Here is a 20,952-nt window from a genome sequence, read left to right on the forward strand (position 1 = left end):
GAAAATCGTCTAACATTGATGGACAATTTATGCAACAACCGTGATATGACTCAGCAACAAAGTAACATAAGTACTTCCAAAGAAAGTCAATTAGATTCAAACATATTTGTTTCGAATGAGTCACTGTCTAAGTCAAAACAAAATAACTCAGATACGAAAACATTTCAACAAGATTTTGATACAAATATTACAGTCATAGAGCCATGTGAAAAAACTCATGAAACTAAAGTCAACATTGAAAATGAAAGAGAATTAAATGAATACAGAAAGCTCAGAGACTTTAAACAAGGAGACAAAGTGAAGTTATGGTTACCTGACAGGAGCAACAAGCTGATTTATACATGGCAAGGTCCATTTACTATCATCAGAAAGATTTCAAACGTAACTTATGAAATCAACAATAACAAATATGTCAAAGTGTTTCATGTTCATATGCTTGAAAAATACAATGAGGATACAGATAATGAAAACTTATCAAAAGTACTAGAAGAAAATGTTACATGCTTAGGAACAATTCAAGAGGAAAATGAAGACAATATAAATGAACCATTACCAACGACATCAAAACAAACTGAATCTATCAAGTACATTGACATAGATCATTTAAAGCTGAAAAGTAAGAAAGACCTGTTGAATACAAGTGAAGAATATACTGAGATATTTCATGATGTTCCTGACATATCAACATTTATAGACAATGTGATTGACTTAAAAACTGACAAACTTGCCAACTCAAATGTTCATTCTCTAACTTTGCACAATAGAGATTTACTGCAGAAAGACGTAAAGGATTTATTAGAACAATGCATACATGAACATTCAAACTCAACGTTTTCTACTTCAATCGTTTTACAACGTAAACTGTCAATAAAAGAAAGATTTAGTGTCGATTTTGGACAGTTCTTGTTTGAACATATGAAAAGCAAAGAATCTTATAAGGACAATAGTTGTATGTTGCTTAAAGCTAGAAGGAAACATATTCATGAACTGAGAGACATTCTGTACCAATTGAAACAAAGTACATTTGTAGCTAAACTAAGAAAGTTTGTATTGAAACCAAAAGTGACATTTTTCAATGGCAGAGTTGAACAAAACTCTCTGAAAACACAGGACAATATTGTTAAACGTATTTTGAACTATAAAGAACCAAGAAAGAAGAAATGTACGGATAGACTAGAATTGTTTCAAGTGCCCGAACAGAAGAAATGTACAGACAGACTAGAATTGTTTCAAGTACCTGGAAAGAAGGAAGTTGCAAATCTAACAAGACTGTACAGCTGGGTCAAGATTTATTTTAATACTTATGTCATGCAATTGTTTATTACTTAGTATATTTGCATTAATACTGTTGTTATAAGAGTTTTCCAAAAGAGTAATTTGACATTGTTCATGTTTAGATTTCATATATTGACAAGTAAGTTAATATTCAGATATTCTGTATTAGCAAGTAATATGATGAGATGACATGTATTTTTCAGTATTGTGAAGTTGTATAATTTTGATATTTTCTTGAGTTACAAAAGTTAGAAAGTTCATGCTCAAATATCATGTAGTGACAAGTGATGTATGGAACTAAGTTCCGCTAAATACTCAGAATGTGTGAAGTGTTCCGTAAAGGTAAAAGGTTTGGGAACCACTGGATTAAATGAACATGGATTGTTAAGAGACATCTGTCTTATACTTAATATAGATTACACTTCTATACGGATACTTGAAGACATCTGTCTTATACTAAGTGTATATGAAACTTCCATATGGCTGTCTTAAGACATCTGTCTGGTAGTCTTACACGACCAGAATGTTTGCGGTATTTATTATGCTGCGAAGATTCACCAGACGATCTTCTTGAAAACTAAAAAAAAAACGCCGACAATAAAGATCAGATGTAATTTTCTGAAATGTTGGTTGGAAAAAAAAAGTTTCTGTGAAGTTCAGATTGATCTCGATCTCAACTGTTTTTTTTTTACCTGTAAATCTCAGAAACAATTAGCTTTATATTTGGCTTACCTGGAGATCTTCCTTCACTCTCTCTATCTAACGGTCTCATAACTCCTGACTTTCTTTACTCTTACTTTCTCTCTCTTTTTCTTTCTGTAACTTTCTCTCTTACTCTCATCCTCACGTTTTCTTTCTCTTACATTTTGTCTTTCTCTCTCTCACTCTATCTTTCACTCTCTCTCACACTCTCTCACTCTCTCTCACACTCTCTCACACTCTCACTCTCTCTCACTCTCTATCTTTCTTTCTCTCTCTCTCTCTCACTCTCTCTCACTCTCTATCTTTCACTCTCTGTCTTTCTCTTTCTTTCACTCTCTCTCACACTCTCTCACACTCTCACTCTCTCTCACTCTCTCACTCTCTCTCACTCTCTTTCACTCTCTGTCTTTCTCTTTCTTTCACTCTCTCTCACACTCTCACTCTCTCTCACTCTCTCACTCTCTTTCACTCTCACTCTCTGTCTTTCTCTTTCTTTCACTCTCTCTCACACTCTCTCACACTCTCACTCTCTCTCACTCTCTCACTCTCTCTCACTCTCTTTCACTCTCTGTCTTTCTCTTTCTTTCACTCTCTCTCACACTCTCTCACACTCTCACTCTCTCTCACTCTCTCTCACTCTCTCTCACTCTCTTTCACTCTCCGTCTTTCTCTTTCTTTCACTCTCTCTCACACTCTCACTCTCTCTCACTCTCTCACTCTCTCTCACTCCCTTTCACTCTCTGTCTTTCTCTTTCTTTCACTCTCTCTCACACTCTCTCACACTCTCACTCTCTCTCACTCTCTCACTCTCTCTCACTCTCTTTCACTCTCTGTCTTTCTCTTTCTTTCACTCTCTCTCACACTCTTTCTTTCACTCTCTCTCACACTCTCTCACACTCTCACTCTCTCTCACTCTCTCACTCTCTCTCACTCTCTTTCACTCTCTGTCTTTCTCTTTCTTTCACTCTCACACTCTCTCACACTCTCACTCTCTCTCACTCTCTCACTCTCTCTCACTCTCTTTCACTCTCTGTCTTTCTCTTTCTTTCACTCTCTCTCACACTCTCTCACACTCTCACTCTCTCTCACTCTCTCACTCTCTCTCACTCTCTTTCACTCTCTGTCTTTCTCTTTCTTTCACTCTCTCTCACACTCTCTCACACTCTCACTCTCTCTCACTCTCTCACTCTCTCTCACTCTCTTTCACTCTCTGTCTTTCTCTTTCTTTCACTCTCTCTCACACTCTCTCACACTCTCACACTCTCTAACACTCTCACTCTCTCTCACTCTCTATCTTTCACTCTCTTTCACTCTCTCTCACACTCTCTCTCACACTCTCTCACACTCTCTCTCACTCTCTCTCTCTGTATCTATCTATCTATCTAGCTATCTATCTCTATCTACCTATCTATCTACCGACCTATCAATCTATCTATCTATCTATCTATCTATCTATCTATCCATGTAGCTAGCTAGCTACTAGCTAGCTAGCTATCACTCTCTCACTCACTCACTCACTCACTTTCTCTCGCCAATACACATTTAGCTTTCATTCAACTTCACTAAGACATCCCTTTCCTAACTCTCCGTTAAAAAAACAACTCTTATTTGAACTAATAGAAGAGTGACAGAACATACACAGGAGGGGAGGGAGGGAGAGAGCACGAGAAAAGAGAGAGAGAGAACAATTAAGAAAGAAAATGGAGAAATACTACTGTGCCAAATGAGACCTACACTGAACGTAGCCACACTGACTAGAGAATGCTGACTTTATTTTCGGGTCATAACCAAGACCAAAAGGGAACACAACCTATCTTCTTGTCTAAGCGAAAAACCAAAAACTTGCTCAGCACTGAGACATCGATTACCTAGGTTACCCCCACTTTTTCCTCTCCTCCCCGTGGCTGCTGATACCTTAGCAATGACAAATACGTTCGACGCTGTCAGTAGCAGGAAGGTGTCTCTACCCCTTCCACCGTTGACTCCCCCACCAGTTCACCTTTATTTCTCTCTCTCTCTCTCTCTCTCTCACCTGAATAGATGCTAGAGCAAGTTGCTGGCAAGACAAAAATGTGAAAAACAAGATAATGTAATTCGTGGTTAAAACAATAAAGCGAATTTCTTTTTTTACACCTCGACGCTTTCAAAAGTTGATCTGGTGAAAGAAAAAAAAACGAAATACATAGGCCAGTGCTGAATATATATTTTTTTAGCGCAAGTTCATTTTCTTCTGATATCTAGATCTATAGATATCATGTAAACGTCTGGTACCGATAATCGAGACTGGTGTTGTCGCTGTAGTTCTGTTGTAGATATATAGTTCAGTGGTACGTTATTTTTTAATTTATTTTAAACACATATAGGTAATTATCTTTTCTTTTTAAGGAACTTATATATACGATATTGTAGGAATGACAAGAACACTGGCCTATATAATTACGCACTAAGGCCAATATAAGAATTTGCATCCTCTGTTTGGGACCCTTTCAACCCAAAAAAATTGCAGAAAGACGCAAATTAGAGCCGTGAGATTTATACCAAATGCATATGTTCAGTTTTATTAGGTTAAATCCATTAGTAATACATTAGTAAAATACATTAACAGAGGAAAAAAGGACAAAGCGATATGGGAAAATGTGAGGGCGATATAATGGAACCGAAAAATAAATCTTAAGAGTGTGAAAATACGAAAATTGAGAAATTTTTAGAAATAAATTTTTAAAATGTCAACTAAACTATATAAGTAAAATTAGATTATATATAGCCTACACACAATATTAGGAAATTTGCCTTTTCAAAGTCGATTTTGTGTGTGTTTGTGTGTGTGTGTTGGTAGAGGTAATTTTTTTTCATAATTTTTCTTTTAAGCCAATCATGAAATTTATGAGTTTGTGTGTGCAAATTATGTGGGGATGTGTTAATATTTTTTTAGTTTATCTGTTTTTCTATTATGTGTATCTCTCTTTCCGTGTGAGTCTGTGTAGTTTTACCTCCAGCCTCCATGGGCACATGTGTGATAGGAGCAGTGTGTATAAGTACTTTGCGTCGGTGTGTCCCTATTTCTGTGTGCAAGTGTGTGTAATGCACGCTTGATAACGACATTAAATCGAACGTATTTGGAGTTTTATGAATGAAATTAACGACATTAAATCGAACGTATTTGGAGTTTTATGAATGAAATTAACGACATTAAATCGAACGTATTTGGAGTTTTATGAATGAAATTAACGACATTAAATCCAACGTATTTGGAGTTTTATGAATGAAATTAACGACATTAAATCCAACGTTTTTGGAGTTTTATGAATGAAATTAACGACACATCTAGGGCTGTTGAAATCACTTAAAAGAATTCTTCACAGTTTGAATTACGACCTGTCTCAGACCTTTCGTAGAATGACAGAAGATGACAGCAGTCAGGTTTCAAACTTCGGAACAGTTCGGAGCGCATGATATAAAATAGAGAAATAACATGATAGCAAACTAATACTTTTATAATACTTACTAACAGAAAATGACAGCGTATTGATGTATAATACTTAACAAAACCTTACAATGTACTGATGTATAAAACTTAATAACAATATACTGATATATAAATACTTAACAAAAAAATTCACAAAGTACTGATGTATAATACTTATTAAGGTAACCTGATACTATACTGATGTGTACAGTGTAATACGTAATCACATAACCTGACAGTATACTGATCTATAATACTTAGTCACATAACATTACAGTGTACTGATGTATAATACTTATCTTATCTTATATAATACAGACGTTACTTCAAAAAAGAAGATGATTACGTCCTAAGCTTCATGCATTTAGTCATGCATATTAACCAATGACATCTGTTTACTCTATAATTTATTGTACTATTTGAATGATGAAATATAGCGAAAAAAAAATAGATTGCTTCAAAAGGATGCGTTTTTAATTTTGTGATTAATGCTCCCCATGTACAAATCTTGTATCAACGCAGTTTGTCTTGTACGAATCTTGTATCAACTCAGTCTGTCTTGTACAAATCTTGTATCAACTCAGTCTGTCTTGTACAAATCTTGTATCAACTCAATCTGTCTTGTGCAAATCCTGTATCAACTCAGTCTGTCTTGTACAAATCTTGTATCAACTCAGTCTGTCTTGTACAAATCTTGTATCAACTCAGTCTGTCTTGTACAAATCTTGTATCAACTCAGTCTGTCTTGTGCAAATCCTGTATCAGCTCAGTCTGTCTTGTGCAAATCTTGTATCAACTCAGTCTGTCTTGTTCAAATCCTGTATCAACTCAGTCTGTCTTGTGCAAATCTTGTATCAACTCAGTCTGTCTTGTTCAAATCCTGTATCAACTCAGTCTGTATTGTACAAATCCTGTATCAACTCAGTCTGTCTTGTGCAAATCCTGTATCAACTCAGTCTGTCTTGTTCAAATCCTGTATCAACTCAGTCTGTCTTGTTCAAATTCTGTATCAACTCAGTCTGTATGTACAAATCCTGTATCAGCTCAGTCTGTCTTGTACAAATCTTGTATCAACTCAGTCTGTCTTGTACAAATCTTGTATCAACTCAGTCTGTCTTGTGCAAATCTTGTATCAACTCAGTCTGTCTTGTACAAATCTTGTACGCGTTATTTATCCCACTTTCAATTCTCGGATCAAGTTGAAACGTTTGCACAATTATTCATCGTCAATGACAACACATGAGACAATCGAAAAATTGAGCAATTATTAGATCAATTAGAGACAATACAAGGTAAGGGGAAATAAACCTTGTGTAGAGAATTAGGCCATTGGCTAAATATTTGAATCTAACAAAAGATATCCATAAAACCTTCTATTTTTAGAAGTACTTGTATAGCTCAGTGGCCAGTATGTCGGCTTTCCGACATGATGTACAAAAAACAGTAATAAAAATGCATGTAAGTGTAGAACTGTATAATTGTCAGTGTAGACCTAAATTAATTCAATGATTGATTTAAAATAAGTGATAGTTTCACTGAATATAAGATTTGCATGGAAATAAGTATTTCGTTGTATTTATTTTACTCGTTTGATCCTTTTTGTTTATTTGTACAAGGACTCCCTGAATGTAAATAATGATAATTGAATGTACATAGAACGAACAAGACAAACAGTGTAGGAGCCCCAACCTGAAACTGATCTCGACCTGTATAACGTCGTGTGACACAAGCAGACGTCAGATCGTTCAGACGATAACGTCTATTTCCCAGAATTCACCTGTGCTTTTACCTGAGCTAACATTTGTGCCTCGTCAGGCTGGAATCTGCGAGTTCCCTTTCTTTCTACCTGCCTGGGTCTAGGTAACTTGTGTAAAGTCAGCAGTTTGGTCATGTCTAGAACACACCCGAATGTCAGAGCCGTTTCTGCTAACACAGTTTCACGGTTACATAAGACGCATTATGATTTTTTTCTTTTTCTCTTTTACTGATTCGACGATCTTTCGTCTTGGCATATAGGTCCTGTGATAATTATGGTTATATTACGTCATCATTTGTTGTGTATGGTTTTGTGAAAAGTACTTGAAAGGAAGTGACGTAATAAAAATTATCTCTTTTAATGTCTTCTCATAGAGCGGCGGTTCTCAACCTTTTAAGCTCGGCGACCCCTTTTTACAATTCCCCACTCTGCCGCGACCCCCCCGACACACACATACAGCAACAGAAGAGTAGACAATAGCAATCCATATTTTCGATGGTCTTAAGCGACCCCTGGCAAATAGTCAATCGACCCCCAAGGGGGTCGCGATCCACAGGTTGAGAACCCCTGTCATAGAGTGTCTACTTTTATCAACATGACGTCTCTGTTAATTAACGTTTAATTGTCTATAATAATTTATTTCTCTGTAGTAACAGAACACATTTCGGTTCCATTTCATTTCCGATTTTTTACTTCTCGTTGATGTGTGTCTGTGTGTGTTGGGGGTGTTCATACTTCACAGTTATCTCCTCTTTGTCTACATTTTAATAATCGATATCCATTCTTTAAACCTCAAAACAAAGTAACAGGTAAAACAAAGAGAAGGCGACATGGAGAAATGTGGAGGTGGTATAATGGAAACAAAGAAAATAAAACAAAGAGGAGGAGAAAGCTTGGGAGAAATTCGAAAATTGATACACACACACACACACTCAAAAGCCAAACAATACTATGGACGATATATTGAAAAATCACTCTCCAATTAAATAATACAAAATTAATTTTGTTGTAACAAGCGGGATAGCTTAGAGATTTAATTGTACAGTGCCAAACGGATTTTTAGAGGTGCTAAGGCTGAGTGGTTCCGGGTTCGAATCCTGGGATTTTTTTTTTATTTCATCATCTTTAGGACGCCTCTTGAGTCCACCCAGCTCTAATGGCTTCCTGACATTAGTAAGGGAAAAGCAAAGGCGGTTGGCCGTTGCGCTGGCCGCATGACACCCTCGTTAACCTTGGTCCACAGAAACAGATGACCTTTACGTCATCTGCCCTATAGACCGCAGTGTCTGAATGGGGAAACTTTACTTTACTCAAAAGATTATTTTGTGCTTTTTTAAAAATCCTTATCAATATTCTGTATACCGGATACGTCAAGGACTATATGTGAAAATCAGCAAAGATCTCATAGTGATAACTGAAAACCTCAATATTATGCAATTAAAATGTGTATTACTATGAAGTATACAACTAGATGCCAGTACAGACACTTCACATTTTAGGACTTTTTAAAAAGCTTATATCAACTCATTCTGTCGGTCTGTCTGTCTTGTATGGTAAAAAGTTTGTTCCCTTTTTTTCTCCCACACCCAATCTGAAATTTTGCACAATTATTTCCTTTACATGACAACACAAGAACCATTAAATAATCAATACCAAAACTTCTCCAGTATTAATTGGTGTATGCGAAAGGATAAATAAAATTGTAAAGTCTTGAGACTTTGGTCTAAGTTGTTATAATCTTTTTTTCTGCATGAGCGTCAAAAACTTAACAAAACAATCTAGACCAATAATAAGTTCGTTTTTTTAACCGTTGTCGCGGATTATTACCTGGCCACTCCTGTATGAAGTATGGAAGTGTACTTTTGAGAAGGTCAACTCTAAATACCGCGAAAGAAAACGTTTTGTTGAATGATATCAAAATCAAAACTAATTAAAAGAAAAATCTCCTTCACCTTTTATCTCTGTGTTGGGCAGGAAATGCCACTTATCAGAAACGCTGCCCCACTAATTATGTCATCTTCACCAAATGAAATTCTTTTAATGAGCATTAAGATTGATTCGGTTTCACTGACCAGGGATGCCCAGCCTTTTTAGTTCAGGTCACATATATTTACGACCTTGAGTCCTCTGGTTTCATTAAGTATTCTGTACTGACGTTTCTAGTGGCAGAGTGCACCACGTCATGGGCTGGAGTAGTCCTGCAGACCGTAGGCTGAGCTTGACTGGTGTAGGCTGAACACGTCTCTCTGGCATACAATTATCATCACACCAACAGATAATACAAACTAATTAGTTAGTCATATTCTTTAATCCGAGCCCACAAGTTGCTCGGTACTGTATTAGCCTCAGCATGTCTAGTCTATCTTTCAAGATCTCATTAATGGCTCCTTTGTCTAGCGTCTTAAGATCCTCAAGTAGTGTGTGTGTATGTATAACTTAGAAAAGCGTTCGTCGGGCCATGTATTAGCTACAGTGTTAGTGGTTGTCCTTATAACAAACAGTTGATCTTTTTAAAAAAAGATCAGTCTGTCTACTGTGTAAAATTACATTAGCAGGAGCAGTGCTTTTTTGTGACGGTATGCACCGGTACGGCGTACCGGCACCTTTTGAATGTGGGGGAAAATTATAGCTTTTTTTGTATTTTATTATATTAATATTATATAATAAATATAATAATATAATAATATAGATTATTATATTTTATTATTAATTTATTTGTAGTTTAAAGTAAGGTAATCAATCACTGAGTAGCGGCACCTAATCACTGAGTACCGGCACCTATTTTTTTTACAAAAAAAAAGCAGGAGTAAAATTAAAAACTCAGTTGATGTCCATTCAATTCTATTTCAGGAATCCTCATCTTATTGTTTATTGTTTTTATTGATTCATGTTTTGTCAGGTACAATGAATAATTGTACAAAGTTTCAACTTGATCCGAGAATGGGAAGTAGCAGAAAAAAACAACCTTCAAACTTTTTACCAGGCAGACAGACAGACACACAGTTAATATATAAGCTTTTTAAAAATGCTCAGAGAGACACATTTCTTATTCCTTATTCTAGGACAAATTCGTACATGTGCTTCTTCTTTCCTAGTGCTTTTATAGCATGGAATGAGTTGCGTGAATCAGACAGGAAATCCGTGTATGATTAGATCGATTCGAGTTTAGTCTCTCGTTAACATGCCCGACTACACATGCATACAGCTAGGACGTCATTATCTTCTCGTTTTGAAAGAACGTCTGTAATTTACAAGATAGGTTGAGCTCGTCACAATAGTACACAGGTATGCGTTATTTCAAGTAACACTTCTGCAGGTACCACAGAACGGCTAAAGATACCTGTAAACAAGGTTTATTTTTGTGCAGCTCGTGCCAACGTAATGTCAAATGCTGCTGCAAAGGGGGGCAAGTCCCAGAACAAGGCTTTTTTTCAAAATGTCAAGCCCTATAATTAACTTCCCACTTCCTTGAGTGCGTCCTATGGCCTGGTTCCAGGTGAAGCCATCAGATGTTAAGCGTGTTAAATGCTTACAGAACATTTTTCTTGATTTGTTCAACTTTAGCTCAACACGAAATTTGACTCTTCTCTGGACATTAATATGTTGTTGTTTTTTTTTTTGTTTTTTTAAGTCTTGTTTTATTGGCAGGGGCGGACTGGCTATATGGGCCATTGCCCGATGTGCTGGTACCCAAATGGGCTGATAGGGCCACCTATAGGGCCACGTGAATGCCACTATAGAGCGTATTAAATTGATTAAGATTTTATAATATCGTCTTGTAAAAGGGGCCCCCCTGAGAGTCGTGTTTTAAAAAAATCTTTTACAGACTCAACAGTGTAATGCTAATTTAATGCAACACATTTTCCGAAAAAATGTAATAGTCTACATCAGACTCTGCTACTAGTAAGCTTCATCCTTCTAGGGCCCACACTTTTAGCGATTAAAAAACAACATAAGGCCTACTATATTTAAAAAAAGATACAGAGTTCATTGTATGCATGCGTACAGTTATCGATACATTATCAAACTTAATAGAAAGACACAAAGATAAAGGCACATTCCTCGTCCCATATGCTAGGACAAATTTGTACAAATGCTCCTTCTTCCCTAGTGCTATTAGAGCATGGAATGGGTTGCCTGAGCTAGCCAGGAAAACCAGTGACTTGGCAGAATTTAGGTCACTGGTTAATATGCATGACTAAATGACTGACGCGTAGGACGAAATCATCTTCTTTTTTGAAATAACGTCTGTATTATATAAGATAAGATACGATAAGAATGATATTGAGGACATGTAGACATACAAATGGACGTCCATCTTATCATATACAATTTGCGGACCGGATGTATAGAAATGCCCCGGCCGATTTTAGCACCCAGTCCGCCCCTGTTTATTGGCTTAATATATTTTTGAAAGTTCAATGTTCAATTCGATGTCATCTTGGAGGCAACGGCAATCTGCAACAATAGATAAAACTGCAACAATAGATCAAACTGCAACAATAGATCAAGCTGCAACAATAGATCAAGCTGCAACAATAGATCAAACTGCAACAATAGATCAAACTGCAACAATAGATCAAACTGCAACAATAGATCAATCTGCAACAATAGATCAAACTGCAACAATAGATCAAACTGCAACAATAGATCTAAATGCAACAATAGATCTAATTGCAACAATAGATCAAACTGCAACAATATTGATGACAGACATACAAATGTGTGTATACTGTCTGTGCTATGGACCTGTAAAGGATGGGGGGGGGACCATTTATGACATACTTACTTAACTTCACTTATCTCTTAGTTTGTTAAACTGATGGGGCACCACACGAGATCTGTTACCCGTCTTTCTCTCTTCTTCTCTCCCTTTAGCCTTGAATAGAATCTCTTTCAATGACAGGCGCGCCCATTCTTTTTATATTGTCTTCCCATCGCTTTCCCTGTCTGCCTCTACTTCTCCTCCTAGCACTGTTCCCTGAAGGAAGGTCTTTGCGAGCCCTGACAGACTGGCTAGACTAATTAGAGTCGATGATAACATGATTTTGTTAGGGAGTCTGGTTGTGAATATCTGGATGGGTAGCGTGTTAAGAACAAGCAGACATGGTATCTAGATAAAGGCTTGTAGTTTATTAATAGAGTTAGTAACTGTTTGATTAACAAGGAGTTCCTTTCATTGAGTCTCTGTGTTAAGGGAGGGTGTGTTGATATGTTTTATATAGGTTGCACCACTCGGTGTTTGGGAGTAACATCCCTTGTAACTGTTGTTGTCAACCAAGATGGCGTAAGATTAAACAGCTGATTTGGTGTCTATAGTTTATACCTAGAGTTTTGTTATTATTCGTTCATGTTAATTAACAGGGTGAACGAAAGAAGGATCCATGATAACATCACTATTACACCAAACATCAGAAGGTTGACTTGTGGCAATGTAAGGTTAGGCGACGTCAATTGCTTAGCTTTTTTTTAGAGGGGAATACATTTTTTTTTAAAATTCTTGACTTAACTGAACTCTACTCACGCTAACAAGGTAATATACCAGATACCCCTACTCCACTTGTCCACAACAGATTGCAATAAAGGAAATAATTAGAAATGTTGTTATTGAAATTTATAAGCTGTATAGTTGTTGTTTTTTTAAATCAGTATTAACAAAGTCAGACTCAACATTAGTATGAACATTAGTGTCGTAGAAAGACATAATGCATTAATGCAAATCACACATTATGAGGCAGTTATCTTTACACTATCAAAATTTGAATGCCATATTTTGAAAGAACTTGAGAGAGAGAGAGAGATGGGTGGATGGATCGATAGATAGATAGACAGACAGACAGACAGACTTGGGGGGGGGCGAGAGAATAAGAAGGAGACAATCTGTATTAATGAGAACTACTACAACAAATGCGCTATAAAAAATATCCCTGAATTCAGATTTAATTTCTTCGATGTTTGTTAGAATCGAGTCCATCAGCGGGGGAAGAGCACTATGGGTAAGATTAATACATTATGACAAGGTAAAGGAACATGTCAAAATGTAGGTGGAAGAATTTAGATCCGTGTTTATGTTTACAAATAACATTAAAACTTCCGTTATTAAAAAATAGTTCATTAAAACTGTGTGGATCTGTTATGTTAATACAACGAAACCATATGTTATTAATTAATAATACATGTATTCTGTATGGGTATTGACATTTACATACATTTTTATTTCAACTATATATCTCTGTAGTGTTTTACTTTGTGACTTAAGATTTTTTTGCAAACTTTTCATGAGTGGACACTGGGTGCTCACAAGTTTCAAAAACGGCTCGATATAGTTTCCTAGAAACTTTACACTTTATGTATTTTTTGTGAAAAAATAAATTACTAGCTAATTGACAACACAGTGAAAACTCTGGTTGACCGTTATAATTTTTAAACTATAATCATCTTAAAATTTAATTTGGCTTTTTTGAGCAGACATTAACATAACTGTAATAGAAAAACAAAACTGATTGTGCTAACTCACTGGAAAGATTCTTTGTAATGCTGGAATACTGCACGAAATAAGTAGAATAAGAAATTATAGACCCCAACAATCCATCAAAGAAGCATTTTTATAAACATTACTTTACGTTGGACCTTACTTCCTTTCGGATCTACTTACTAGGTATCAGGTTTCTTTTATATCAGTGATTTGCGCTACAGTAATAAAAAGTATAATATGGACAGGATGGCTGCCTGGTCGTTCAGAATTATCGATGGAGTATTCATATGTAGACCCACTCTTCATATGTAGGCCCACCCTTCATGTGTAGGCCCACTCTTCATATGTAGACCCACTCTTCATGTGTAGACCCACTCTTCATGTGTAGGCCCGCCCTTCATGTGTAGGTCCGCCCTTCATGTGTAGGCCCACTCTTCATATGTAGACCCACTCTTCATATGTAGGCCCGCCCTTCATGTGTAGGCCCGCCCTTCATGTGTAGGCCCACCCTTCACGTGTAGGCCCAACCTTCATCTGTAGTCCACTCTTCACGTGTAGGCCCACTCTTCATGTGTAGCCCACTCTTCATGTGTAGTCCACCCTTCATGTGTAGTCCACTCTTCATGTGTAGCCCACCCTTCAAGTGTAGGCCCACTCTTCATGTGTAGGCCCACCCTTCATATGTAGACCCACCCTTCATGTTAGGCCTACCCTTCATGTGTAGGCCCACTCTTCATATGTAGACCCACTCTTCATGTGTAGGCTTACCCTTCGTATGTAGACCCACTCTTCATGTGTAGGCCCGCCCTTCATGTGTAGGCCCACTCTTCACATGTAGACCCACTCTTCATGTGTAGGCCCGCCCTTCGTGTGTAGGTCCGCCCTTCATGTGTAGGCCCACTCTTCATATGTAGACCCACTCTTCATATGTAGGCCCGCCCTTCATGTGTAGGCCCGCCCTTCATGTGTAGGCCCACCCTTCACGTGTAGGCCCAACCTTCATGTGTAGCCCACTCTTCACGTGTAGGCCCACTCTTCATGTGTAGCCCACTCTTCATGTGTAGTCCACCCTTCATGTGTAGTCCACTCTTCATGTGTAGCCCACCCTTCAAGTGTAGGCCCACTCTTCATGTGTAGGCCCACCCTTCATATGTAGACCCACCCTTCATGTTAGGCCTACCCTTCATGTGTATACTGTCCACCAAGTACATGTTCTTTTCTTCTCTATTTCAGCAGCATCCAACACAATGGGTGTTGGTGACGATGTTGCGCCACGCTTCACCCAAAAGCCCGCCCTCAGACAGGAGGACAATGGCCAGAAGCTTGTGTTCCACTGCGTCCTCGAGGCCTCCCCCAAGCCGGACATTGCCTGGTTTATGGGCACCACTCCCCTCAAAGAGACAGACAGGACTAGGATGAGAACAGAATCCGCAGGGGGAGCCGCTTTCAATGTCATCTTGGAAATAGTCGGCGTAACACAGAGCGATGCTGGGACTTACAAAGTTGTGGCTAAGAACAGACTTGGAGAAGTTTCCGCATCCATCAATTTGAATTTCAGCGGTAAAGTATTACATTGTCTATTGAACTCATGACACCATAGTCTGTTTAACTATAGATATCAAACACAGCACGGCCGATCCGTTTGATCGTCTAAAGAGCTGAGCCGAAGGCTCTTCGAGCTCTAAGTTTGAAAAAAAAAACCTGTTTGAACGCCAAACATTAAAAAAAAAAACAACCTGTGAGAACACAGTTCTGTTTGAGAGACCCGAGTCAATGCCTATGTTGCTGTTTCCAATGCCATTGGCCCCCGACGCATGCTTGGCTGCACATGGCCGAAGGCCGAGGACACCGGGAGCCTCCGCCATTTTCCTTCGTTATACCAAGCTGACCGTGGGGGACACGCCATTATGTAACGGTCCCTTGAGGGACAGCGCATGTTTGTGTGACAGGTTTGTGGGGACTCTTTTGCAACCCCGCCCGTGCAATGAGTGGACTCTCGTCTACCCGTGGGCATCCCCACGGGAGTTATGTTTCGCCATTCATTTAGCCTAGCTACCCCCTTAATTAGCCGTTTCCACCCGGGTGCCACGGTGAGGCAGAACAGCGTACCTGAGCACGGCCGATCCTCAAATACAGCAAGGCCGGTCCTAGCAGGGTAACGGGCATGGGGGGGGGGGAGGGTACGTGTCAGGTTCTTTTGTGTGTAAAGTGCTACCTAAACGTTTCACGCTCGGGGCTATGTAGCCGGTAGCAGTCACCCCCTTTATTTGTATATAGTTTATCTCATGAGAATATTGATTTGTTTTATTTGGACTTTAACTCAGATACCATCGTCTTGCATAGCTGCCAGAAGAACTGTTGATATTAATTTCGCAATCCGCAACTTTGGGAACCAACGGACATTTAAAAGTACATGGAGTCAGTTAAAAATCTAAAAGGTCTCAAACTCAAATCATGTAAAACTTAATGAGACGATCAATCGTGATTATAAAATGGATGTCTGTCTAGTCGGGAGGTATGCGCTCTGAACCGTCGCCTCGATAGTCCAAGGTTCGAACCTTGCCCACCGCCACCCCCCCCCCATCGTCTTACGGGAGGTTTATTCTTGGATGTAACAGTCTTCAATTCTAAAACAACTTCCTAAGCAAACAAACACTAATTGTACACTAAAGGACTTTTAAATAAAAGTTAATAATAACTAAGTAGAAAAGTAAGACGCCTGTTTTTATGATTCAGAACTCTTGAATAAATCAATGTAAGTTGTGGCATGCTGTGGTGTTGGTGTCACATTCACATAGAACGCTCCATGTACACATTCACATAGAACGCTCCATGTACACATTCACATAGAACGCTCCATGTACACATTCACATAGAACGCTCCATGTACACATTCACATAGAACGCTCCATGTACACATTCACATAGAACGCTCCATGTACACATTCACATAGAACGCTCCATGTACACATTCACATAGAACGCTCCATGTACACAGTCACATAGAACGCTCCATGTACACATTCACATAGAACGCTCCATGTACACAGTCACATAGAACGCTCCATGTACACAGTCACATAGAACGCTCCATGTACACATTCACATAGAACGCTCCATGTACACATTCACATAGAACGCTCCATGTACACATTAACATAAAGAAACGAAGGAGCTGGGTATTTCTAGGTTTAAATAAGGAGAGAAAAAATAGTCGCCTTAAGTAGATTAGACATAAGTTGAACTGTTATCGACAAATTACTTTCCATTGAAAGTCACACACAGCACATTTCCGGTTTGATTCATTCAGAAAAGTTATCCTGATATTGTAAATATTATGAGAAAAAATAGTCACAATGAATATTGGCACAGGAGCACAAGCTAATGTCATATCAGAGTCCACTTGGAACACTTTAGAAACTGATAGTCAATTAATAAAAGCACTCTAATACGACCCTACGAGCGTTAGGGGATGAAGCATTAGTACTTGAAAGGATGTGAAGAAATAGAATGTCTATTTATATCAACACAAGTCTGCGTTTATTAATTATTATTATTAATGTCTACAGTATGTTATTTATTTATCTGTGACAACATAACAGAAATATTCTTCTTCTTCTACTTTGTAACTGAGTTGAGTCTAAGACTCTTGGAACTCTAGGCCTATGAAAGCTTGCCCCCATCTGCCTGCCCGAACAAACTTCTGTCTGGGAAAGATCCAAGCAGATGTTAATTATTACACCCCTATTACCGATGGCTCGATCTCAAGACGCTCGAATTATGCGTATAAAATGGTGCTTGTTAGATAGATTCAGACCAGGAATTCTGACATACTAAATATACATTAATGTAAGCGATTTTGCATTAAAAACAAATTACTTTGAATTTATTTTTTTTACTTTAATAGATCAGCATATTAAGTGTCGGATTACCAGACACCTGCACTCCCAAGGGAGAACAGAACTGAAGACAAAAGTCTTTAAAAGGAGGAAAAAAATAAATGTAAAAATAAAAAAAACAAGCCTTAACACTTTAAGTGCTGATTTGTTTAACATTGAGTGCATACAAACTGGAATTACAATTCTGATGTGTAGAGGCTAAACTACCACACGCGTTTTAAGGGTTAAAATATAATTGATTATTATATAAATCAATCCTTGATTGAAATACTACAGTAAAAGCGGTGCCTTCTCCCCTCAAAAAACGCTATAGCAGGCGCCATTTTACCCTCATTGGCATAGAGAAAAGTTGCTGGCAGCAGATAGCATATGAAAGAGACAATTGGAGAGCTCTCACAAAGGCCGCGGACACTCTTAGACTTAGACTTAGGTCCTTCCGCTCCGTTCGGCGCATTGGGCGGCAAGATGTCTCCATAAAGATCTGTCACTGGCAATGTCTGAAGCCTCCTCCCATCTGGTGTCCACTGTTCTGAGGTCCTCCATGAAGGTGTGTCGCCAAGTAATACGAGGACGTCCCTGTTTACGCTTTCCTCGTTTTGGCTTCCATGTTATCGCAACTCTTGGTGTGCGTAATTCATTTTGACGTAGAATATGTCCCGCAAACCTCATGCGACGCTCAGTCACAACCTCACTAAGTGTTCGACTCCCAGTTCGCATAGGATTTCCTTGTTTGAGACCCGATCTGTGTAACTGACTCCGAAAATCCGTCTCAGCCATCTCTGTTGAGCCACATTTAGTCTTTTCTCAATTTTGACAGATGACTCATTTAAGGTCAAAAAAAAAAAAAACCTTGTAGAAGAAAGGTGCATAAGACGAAAAGAAATATACCCCCGGTGGCAACAGCTGTGTTTACGTTAGATGTGACAAAATATGTAGGTCGCAATTGGGATTTGCGTAGTCATGTGAAACACTGCACTCGTTCTTAATCTTCAGAGTCGAAGACATTGTCATTATTATATCTTATCTTATATATTACAGACATTACTTCAAAAAAAAAGAAGATTAATTTCTAATATTATTACAGACATTTGCACGACAAAACCTTCAGATTGTAGTACATACTTTGTTAGAAGAGCGACTCTTTTACTGAGTCAATGGAGAGTCCATGGACCTACTTCTCTTTTGTCAACTATTTCACGACTGAACATTAATACGTGTTAACTCTTTCTCTCCTAACTGACGATACCAGCGTTGATTCCACCAGAATGTGGTAAATAATTACGGAGAGAAAGTGTTAAATCGTTCTTCATAAGAAACAAATCACAGATCTTGAGGAGTTCTGAGTCACAGATTACACTCACAACATTACCACATTTAAAGGAACTTTTTGAACAAAACTGCCTAAGAAAAATCGAAAAAATCTTGGAAGACAACGGCCACCCGCTCCATCAGAACTACGTCAGGTCGTCGCGAAGTGGGCGACTGCTGTCAATCAAAACAAGAACGGAGCGGTACAAAAACTCGTTCTTACCTCACTCGGTCAGACTCTATCACCGCCACTCATTGATCAGGGAACATGAAATGCACCAAGATGAATGAACTCTTTATGTTGTCTGTTGTATTTATGTGTATTTTTCTGCTGTGTTGTCTTTATATGAGAAAAGAGTCCTTGTAATCACAACAAATTTCCGTAAGGATCAATAAAGCAGTCTTAGTCTTAGATTTCATATGAACAGCCGTGAATATAGGATAAACTTAACAATACCAAGGATGCAAAATTGAACGTCAATGTTACCAACTAAAAAGATTGGTGCTATAATTTTAATTTTTCAATGCGTTGCAGATGAGATTCGTATTAAATCTTTTTGTTTACAATAACCTGTTGATTGCCTTTTTGTTTCTAAGCCATATATAAGTCATAGAGTTACATTCTAATGCTTCCTTCATATTGACATTATTTTACACTATAAACGAAAGGGCGTGGTGGCTGTGCAGTAATGGCTTCCAAACCGGGCTCCCGGTTTCGAATCCTGATGAAGACTGGGATTTTAAATTTCTGGATAATTAGGGCGCCCCTGAGTAAAGCCCAACTCTAATGGGAACCTGACATTAGTTCGGGAAAGTAAAGGCGGTTGGTCGTTGTGCTGGCCACATGACACCCTCGCTTACCTCGCTGCCTTTGGGTGCTCAGTAATGAGTGTGTTATTGGTTGCATATATCTTATCTTGCTCTTTGATTAGCATACTGTATTTTCACTTTAAAAATGCAAAGTTATATTTGGAATTGGCTTGGAGATTTGGCAAATGGACTGTGTTTATAATTATATACATGTAATCCTAATTGAATACTCTGGACTACTGAATATGATCAAACTACAATTGATCATATAGTAGGCCTAGAAGTTAAAAGTCTCCACTCCAGACCTTAATAAATTGCGATCTAGATTCAACTGACTTTCTTGCACTTAGGTATTACTCCTTCGACGACATATAATTATAGCATATGTTAATTGGTTTAGATTTTTAAAAATATTCTTTTTTTTTTCATGCGAAGCTTAAAAAAAAAATATTTATTCAAAATATTACCTCCCCTGAATTGTAGCTCCAATTATGTGCAGGGCAATTAGACCTAATTATTTCAAGACGAGCTTATGGTGGCAACCTTGACATTGAAAATGTTTCTCTTACGTCTGAAATAATCCTAATGTTAGTTGTTACAGACGAAACAACTAAGAGTAAAATTGGAAGGTAAACCACAAATGCCGCAGTGATGGATTCATTCACTAAAAAGTTTGTTTCTCCTTCTTTTGTTTATGTTTTTCTTAAACATGTTTTAAAAAAGGTATGGTAAAGAAATTTGTAGGAGAGTCTTTTAGATATCAACAAAACTAATTACAGTATCAGCTTCCATCACAACTCTAAATGAGGCTTACCAATGTTTACAAAACATCTGCGTTTTCATTGGTTAACATATTTAGCAGACGTCATTATCTTTTATAACCTTCAAAAAAAACAACAATTCAACTAATTTTGTTCTAAAAATAGATTTTCTTCTGGATCGTAACTTGGCAAAGGACCCCTTTCTCACTGTATAGTATCAGAAGTATTATTTTGGCAAAGATTATCATATACTAACCCAAACCTCCAGCAGGGCTTCGAAGGATGGCGTCGGTAGGGGTTTAAACCCAAAACCATCGAAACAACAGTCCAGAGTACAAGGCCAGGGCGACCTCCATTGTAAGCAAATGTAGAGTAACAGCGTTAATACTGTGTTATTAAGGTGAATGGGAGTATAATTCATTGAATATATGCCAGTTTATGGTAACAACTTAGCCATGTAAAAAATATTTGTAATTATATTATCAACTAAAGATTCTATC

The 20,952-nt window shown here is 37.9% G+C and overlaps 1 protein-coding gene across 24 annotated transcripts in view; it reads left to right on the forward strand.

The window, feature by feature from the left end:
• Positions 1-20,952, forward strand: part of LOC106054261 (twitchin-like) — a 175,176-nt gene that overhangs the window by 30,667 nt on the left and 123,557 nt on the right. For 20 of the 24 annotated variants that reach the window (XM_056044312.1, XM_056044313.1, XM_056044330.1 and 17 more), the window contains one exon: positions 14,908-15,234. In XM_056044312.1, coding sequence (XP_055900287.1) covers positions 14,922-15,234 — 313 coding nt within the window. In that variant the 5' untranslated portion in view covers positions 14,908-14,921. The remainder of the gene's footprint in view (positions 1-14,907; positions 15,235-20,952) is intronic. The other 4 variants (XM_056044311.1, XM_056044315.1, XM_056044308.1 and 1 more) reach the window with 1 other exon arrangement.

Source organism: Biomphalaria glabrata, chromosome 10, assembly GCF_947242115.1.
Source record: "Biomphalaria glabrata chromosome 10, xgBioGlab47.1, whole genome shotgun sequence".
Lineage (NCBI taxonomy): Eukaryota > Metazoa > Mollusca > Gastropoda > Planorbidae > Biomphalaria > Biomphalaria glabrata.